At 36.7% G+C, this 7,723-nt stretch overlaps 1 protein-coding gene across 1 annotated transcript; it reads left to right on the top strand.

Moving 5' to 3' along the window:
* The first annotated feature begins 2,386 nt into the window (after nt 1-2,386).
* Nucleotides 2,387-7,463, top strand: LOC103140325 (cell surface A33 antigen). Its single transcript, XM_007555421.2, has 7 exons — nt 2,387-2,558; nt 2,829-2,983; nt 3,640-3,853; nt 4,893-5,057; nt 5,160-5,276; nt 6,000-6,123; nt 6,240-7,463. Exons 1-7 carry the CDS (start codon nt 2,507-2,509, stop codon nt 6,937-6,939), a joined length of 1,527 nt encoding a protein of 508 aa, XP_007555483.1. The 5' UTR covers nt 2,387-2,506; the 3' UTR covers nt 6,940-7,463.
* The last annotated feature ends 260 nt before the right edge of the window (nt 7,464-7,723 follow it).

Below are 7,723 nucleotides of genomic sequence, written 5' to 3'. Positions count from 1 at the left end.
ATTGGCTCTATATTATTAAACTGCATTGAAAAGCCAAAGTTACTTTAATGGTTTTTGAGACGTTTTGGAGCACTATTCTTGTTTAGTTTGGTTTTAGCAATATTTGAATTGCTCAACCACAATTCGGCTTTTCAGATCTCTACTGCTGATTTATTTTGATCATTGGATGAAAAATGTTCTCTGATCTGAATAATGGTACAGATTACAGATTTTAATGCATGAATGTAAGCAACAAAATTTTCTGTTTTTGATTTTTGTTTATATTGACCAAGGAAAAAGACAAATGATTCATATCCAAACACAACATCTTAGAGAGTTTTTGACCTCTGTTTGACCACAGAAAGACAATTTCACTTCTCCAATATATAGGGATGTAAAGCCAAAATAACTTTATTGACGTTCCACCACTTCCTGTGAATTACCCATAGAAGTAAAATGGACTAAAATCCATTAAATTACACCTCTTTCTTCACTCACGACATTGAACTGATGTTTAAGTTTTTATGTTTTGCTTTAATTCATTCTAAAACAAGTTGGAACTTGGCAACAAATAACAGCAACAGTAATAAAACCCCTTGAAGTTTAGCCAGCAAACATAATTAGATTGAAAAGTTGTAATCTGATGAACACACCAACCATGAAAGAAATACAAGTACTTATAATGCTAAGAACTATGCATGACTTTATATAAAAACCTGGAACATCTACTGTAATTATTTCCAAAGTGTAAATAAACCACCTACTATTTTTACTCTGTAGTTTCTGAGTGATTTCTGCATGTGTGTCAAAATAAACGTGGGCATGGTAAGTGGCCTTCAATCCTGAATAAATTACACCATTTCAGTAATCAGTAATGGGTCAAAACCTCTAAACTATTGTGAGGAACTTGTTGAAAAATAAGTCATAAGGAATAAAAAAGCCAGTTCTGTCAAATATTAAGGAACTTGATCCAAACTTTTTGTCATGTTGTGTGTGGAAGCTGTAGTGGACCCACAGGCACAGGCGTCAAATGGATGGTGAAGGTCTAATGAACAAACTTACAAGCAGCCAGGAGATTACAAAAACAAGAACAAAACTGGAACCAAGAACACAAGGAGCATAACGGCGGGTAAACAGGAATGGTTGGGATTTAAAAGGAAGAACCAGGAAAGAGTGCAAGCAGGAGAAGGGTTTAAATACTGAGATGATGAATACTGGAAAAAAATGACCTGAGCTGATGTTACAGGTGTGAGAGGAGCCAGAAAGACAAAGGAAGTGACAAATGGGAGCCAAAGAACGCACACTGGGGACCAGGAAATTAATCTAACGCTAAAGAATGACTAAACATTATACAAGAAAGAAACACAACAAATTCACCTAAAATCACTAACAAAGGACCGAACCAAAGTAAAACAGAAATACGGGTGATCTAATGAACGAAAAGGAACCAAGGAATACAGAAATTAACAAAACCCAAAACTAATTCAAACAACCCAAAATCCTGACACCTTCGAAGTTTAAGAGGCAAAAATATACTTATTATTCTCATATCTACAAAACAGAAATACAGTCACCTATAACATAATTTTCCCTACACAAGGAAAGTTTATCTTGATTTTATATGAGACAGTAAGAAACAATATTAGATCTCATGTTCTAATTTCTTGGAAATAACTGCGAGTCTCTGGTTTCAATTTATTGCAACAAGTTTTGAAGAAGTGGTTCAGCAAATCAAGGAAAGAGCTTCCCATTTGTCTTTTACATTTATGAGCTTTTTACACTCCTTATAATTCAGCAATAATATTCATTAATTTAAATGTGACGTTGTGCTATTTTCAGTGCAATGGTGCTACCTGCAGGTCAAATGGTATACAACATCAGCTGCTGACTTAAATACTAAACCTATATGTACATTTATAAGGCGGGAAAGTCTGTGTATCCCTCTATATCTGGCAATCTGCACAACACAGCAGTGGCAGCATTATGCTGTACAAAGCTGGGAAGATGGCTGCAGGTAATACAGGACTTTCTTAAAGAATAATGTGTCAGATTTAGTAAAACTAATTAAATATGACTGAGGTCTACTTATTTTCATGTGAGACAAAATGCCAAAAGATTAGTGACATTAGCTGGAGCAAAGTATTAACTAAGTGGGACACATTACAGAAGCATGCAACACTTTTTAGACCTTTGCTTTGTAACAAAATGTTCTTTTTCCTTTTATTTCACTTTGATGAACAACTTTTTCTTGGTCTATAAGACAAAATCTGTCTGTGGTTTCTGTTTGATTGGTAGATCCCCTTTTCTTATCTTTACAAGTCAAAATTCAAACAAAAGCAGGTTAGCGATTGGACGTCGACTGACATGTGACACATATTGCTAACTCATTACCTGGCAGAGTCAACTTTCCACACCTTGGCGACACAGGAGTTCACCGTGAAGGTTAGGCAGGCTGCTGTTCCTCGTCGAAGAGCATCTGCTTCAAGTCTCTACAGTCGGTGAATGTTTTAGTCTTCAACTTGAAATAATGACAACAGGAAGGCATTCCGGATGGCAAAAACTAATTCTTCTACTGGCAGGTAGGTTTTATGTTTCTGTTCATTTCTGTTTTTTTGTTAAACAGCCCCTGCCACACCTTTATGGTAGTATCACTGTTGTTAATCAGTAACTATTTAATTGCTGTGCTACTTAAAGCATGATCATGTTTTACTAGAAAGAGACCAGTTGGTTAAAATAATATTTCAAATGAATATCAAGATTTCACTGCCCATAAATATAATGAAATAAAAAGTTACTGACATAGAGGGATATTGTTCATGCGTTATCATCTTTATTCCTTTGTTTTGTAGTTTTTCCCTGCTGCCGGAGTGTGCAAGTGTCTATCAAAGAAAAGGAATACAGGGTGGCAAAAGGAGACGATGTTACACTGACCTGTTCCTTCATCCCTGCTAACCCTATCAAAAACAACTTTGTCCTGGCATGGGACGTTGTGGGTGTCCCATCGGTAAGATGTACAAAATCTAAAGCAGAGACGTTTTCTGGTTTGTTTCTAGTACGTTGGTGGTAAATCGCAGGTTTTTGATCCAGTAAAAGGGTCTAATCTAAACCAATTCACTTTGGAAACTGTGGGAACGGTCGATCAATCGGTTGATGTTATAAGTTGAAAAACTTTGGAGAAGTTTTAAAGTTCTATATAAAACAAACAACTTCATTTTGGTCACATTTTATCATGTTGCAAGCACCAAATTTTTAATATATTTTGTTATGATTTTCTCTGACCAACACAAAGAAGTCCACACTTCTGAAGCTAAAGGAAATTAACAGGTTTATGACATTTATTTGCCTTAAGAATTTCAGTGAATCGTGGTGTCTATGCAATGACCTAAATCTGATTCGTGCTTTTATTGGATGTGATGAGGTAGTGACCTTTGTCCGGTGGATGATGAATGGGTGAATGAGTCAGAACCGCTTTATGTGCAAAACTACAGTCCTGCTTAAATGGGTCAGAAAAAGAAAATACCCCAGCAAAGTAAGCATTAGTTCAACACATTTTGTTTTCTAATTCTTTGTAAATTGTCTTCGATAAGGGCACATAAAGTATTTCAAACTGAGGAAATGTGAAACTAATTTACTATCAAATCTGTATTTTTCCTCCTCCAGAAAGCAGTGGCCTCCTTCTTTCTTAACAGTCCTGTTGACATCGCTCCGTCATACGAAGGAAGAGCCACCCTGGAGGTTGATGTGGACAGGGGAGAAGCGACGCTCCTCTTGAAAAAGTTGACCATGGAAGACAGCCGCCATTATCAGTGCAGCGTCAGAATCCCCAACGATGACGAGGGAACACCGATCGCCTCTACTTCTGTTTTAGTTCTAGGTGAGACTTAATGCAAGGGTGAGCTTTATGTTCTTGTCTGTCTGTCTACATTTATAGATAAATACACATTGAGTATAAATATTTAGCTAAACTCCTAAACTCCAATGGAGAAGAAGGGATATCGAAGTGGTAGAGACACATTTAAAGAGGTTGAGTTGACAATATTACCCCTTTTTAATTTTAATCTTTAAGACCTATACGGGAAACAAATATTTCTACTTCAGTAAATGAAAGATTAGCTTATTTCCAAGGGGATTATTATCTTCCATATTTTTCTTCACTGTATTCAGTGTTTATGAGTGTGTGTTTCGTTTGTTCTGCTGTGATAAGTCATTTACTCTAGATGTCATCGGAGTAAACAACATCTATTCAAGATTTCCATTTTTACCCTATTCAGTCTTCACCTGCCATAGTGTGTAAAAGCATACTTTGCAAAAATAGTCATATTCCGTTGTCTTTCTCAAATATTTTTACATTTCAACCATACACTTTAATGTACTCTAATACGATTACATGTTGCAGTCTAACACAGATCAGCACGTAATTGTAAAGTGGAAGGAAGTGATTTAATGTTGTCAAAATCTGCAGTGTTATGCACCGGGGATGATTTTCTTCATCAGGAAAAGGAAATGGATGATAGTTGATGGGAAATTGACTGGAGATAAATACTCTCCAGTTCTGGAGAAAAACATTTTGTAAGCTGCAAAAGCCTTTAGTTCTTCTGGCAGATGTGACGCAACACTTTTCAAATCTCTAGTTGTAAACAAATGTTGGAAACAACCTATTTTGATTGTTGCGCTTCACAATTATGTAATACATTGTGTGGTTTCCCCCCTGAGTTAAACTGCAATGTGCTATAATAAAATGTTGCAAAGAACATGTAAACTCAACTCTTTTGTAAATTGTTCATGTTTTTTATATATTGCTGGAAGATAGAATAAGGGGTGTCTTTTACAGATTGACTGTATTTATATCGGTGATGGAAAAACAGACTCTATATTGCAGTTTATGTTTAAATCCAATACATTTTCCATTTCAGAGCCTCCCTCTAAACCAGTCTGCACACTTCAGGGACGAGCAGAGTATTTCGCTGACATCACACTCACCTGCAAGTCTGAGGAGGGTTCGCCAGCTCCTGTGTATTCCTGGACGAGCTACAGTATTGAAAACCTTCCCAGACAATTTCCCCCGAAGACAACACAGGGTATGCATTAAAAACCAAGCATGTTTTATAGAAACATGTTTATTATCCAGGCTGGTGTGAATATTGCCCATATTCTGATTAACATGCATGATGTTGTTGCAGAGGATGGAGTTCTGTCTCTCTTCAATGTTACAAAAGAGACGTCTGGCTTCTTTATCTGTCTTTCAAAAAATAATGTTGGTTCTGCAAGCTGCAACTTTACCTTAGCTGTAATGCCTCGTAAGTATTTTAAACCATTTCAATCCAACAACTTGTGTGAATATCAGATCAGTTTCCATCATGTGATGAGAGAAAGCCAGTGAAGTGGCAGAAAAGCAGTTTCAGGATATTTTACAGATAAAAGTCTAGTGTACATTTGATTTAATTCCCTTTTACTCCGAGAGATCAAATCTAGCGTAACTAACACTTTGTACTTTTCTGCAGCATAAAATCCCAGTAATATACATTGGTATTTGTAGCTGTGACATGACAAAATGTGTAAATGTTTTGGGTGTACTTTGCTTTTCCAAGTCACTGTATTCCTTCATTTATGTTTTGTGTGGGTAGAAAAGTACACAAAACATTTATCTGGCATTAAAAATAATTGTTTTAGTGATTCATTTTGAATAATTTAATTAGGTTAAACAGGAAGTTGTTGACAGCTAAATAAAATCTCATGTGATCTTTTTAGGAGAACAAATCAAATTACTATGTTTATTCAGAAAGAATCTCAAAGCACGATTTTGTTTCAAAAATCCCAGCCAGAATGTCTATTTTTTTCACAACAATAAAATTGTAGACCGACATAAATTTGTTAATATCCACACTTTATTACAATAGCATTTATATTACCACATTTAAGATTGTTATCACTTACTTAAATTGCCTGATTCAGTTTCTCTTGTTGTATCCATCTGTCTTTTTTGTCAAAACAGTAATGTATTTTCTATTTTATTCTCTTAGCCAGTAGGGGCTTTGCATCCACTGGAATTATAATTGCAGCAGTTGCTGCTGGTCTTCTGGCTCTGGGGATTATCATTTTTTGTTGCTGCAGAAGAAAGAATAAAAACGAGGCTGATGACAAGGGGTATGCAGTCATTTGCTAATCAAATCAGCAAATCAACAAATGCGTAGCTTTTACAGTTTTCTGTGTCAAAGTCATGTAACCATTTAGAATGTCTTTGTTCCTTGTCTGTGTTTTAGTTCCCATGGAGATAAGGTGTATTATGACAAAGAAGGTCCTGAAGTAGGAGAGCCATACATGGATGACAAGTCAAACACTGAGAAGAAGAAGACTAATGAGAGTGAAAATAAAGATATTTCTCCTCAAAGCAATTACACCATAGGTGGAGCAGGAAAGACGTTTGATGATGACCAGCACAGTTATAGAAGTGGTTTAGAGAGGCACGACGGAAAGGGTAGTGATATAGATTCCCAGCGTTACCAAGGAGATCGGAAGGATTATTATCGTGGAAGCCGGGATCACCTGGACAATCAACGTGATCACTACGGAAGCCGAGAACGTGACGATCAACGCAATCGGTATGGAAGTCGGGATCGTCTCGACGACCAACGAGATCGCCATGGTAGTAGAGATCGTCTCGACGACCAAAGAGATCGCTACGGAAGTCGGGATCGTCTTGACGACCAAAGAGATCGCTACGGAAGTCGGGATCGTCTTGACGACCAAAGAGATCGCTACGGAAGTCGGGATCGTCTTGACGACCAAAGAGATCGCTACGGAAGTCGGGATCGTCTAGATGATCAGCGAGATCGCCGTGGCAGTAGAGATCGTCTTGATGATCAACCTGTTCGCTCTGGAAGTCGAGATCGACTTGATGAATACCGTGATCAAGACTTGTACCGTGGTAGCCGCGATCGCATTGATTACAGAGATGAGTAACATAGAAATTAATATGTTTAACGTTGACTTAATGAATACTCTTCACTAAAGAGTACTCAGTAAGTCTCAGTTGTGTGTCCTTGGGCAAGACGCTTCACCTTCTTTGCCTGCTGCTGGTGGTCAGAGGGCCTGGTGACACTGAGTGTCAGTCTGCCCCAGGGCAGATGGGGCTACAATGTAGCTCATCACCATCTCTGTGTGTATGACTGAATGTAGAGTAAAGCACTTTGGAGTCCTCTGACTTGATAAAGCTACACACGTACAGGCCATTACCCTTTGACCCTTTGAGCTTATGGCATAAAGAAAGATATTATTGTCCATGGTTATTATGTCTTGAATGGGATTTTTTTTTTAAATCATGTTAGTGCAAAGAGCCAAACTATATGACTATCAACCTACAATGTAAGATATACTGTATACTGAAATTTTGAATGATTAATTAAGGTTTTGCTTTGATAAATGTATTTGGGCGATTTAAAATATATATATATATTTTAATCCTGTTTTGCATCTTTTAATGAAATTCGAGAATAAGTTTGTATAATGTTTGTAATCTTAGTTTATTTTGTAAGTACAATGTTTTTTATGCGTCTATCACACATAAAAAATAAATGTAAGATTTTCTGTTTTGTTCCACAAAATCCATGTTAAGTGACTTAATCAGTCATTTGTAGTGTTTTTTTGTGCATGTTCTGTGCAACCAAGCTGCATTTTTATATCGAAATTAATAAATTACTTTGGATGACACCATTAGTGTGCAATAAAACCTTTTTTTCTTTTTAAT

This window comes from Poecilia formosa, unplaced genomic scaffold, assembly GCF_000485575.1.
Source record: "Poecilia formosa unplaced genomic scaffold, Poecilia_formosa-5.1.2 Scaffold70, whole genome shotgun sequence".
NCBI classification, from domain to species: Eukaryota; Metazoa; Chordata; class Actinopteri; order Cyprinodontiformes; family Poeciliidae; genus Poecilia; species Poecilia formosa.
This window is presented reverse-complemented; position numbering and strand designations above follow the sequence as displayed.

Excerpts from the sequence above, each read along its gene's own strand:
- LOC103140325 (XM_007555421.2), top strand. The coding sequence starts at position 2,507 with ATGACAACAGGAAGGCATTCCGGATGGCAAAAACTAATTCTTCTACTG. Across the intron at positions 3,854-4,892 it reads TACTTCTGTTTTAGTTCTAG|AGCCTCCCTCTAAACCAGTC; the intron begins GTGAGACTTAAT and ends TTTCCATTTCAG. Across the intron at positions 5,277-5,999 it reads TACCTTAGCTGTAATGCCTC|CCAGTAGGGGCTTTGCATCC; the intron begins GTAAGTATTTTA and ends TTATTCTCTTAG.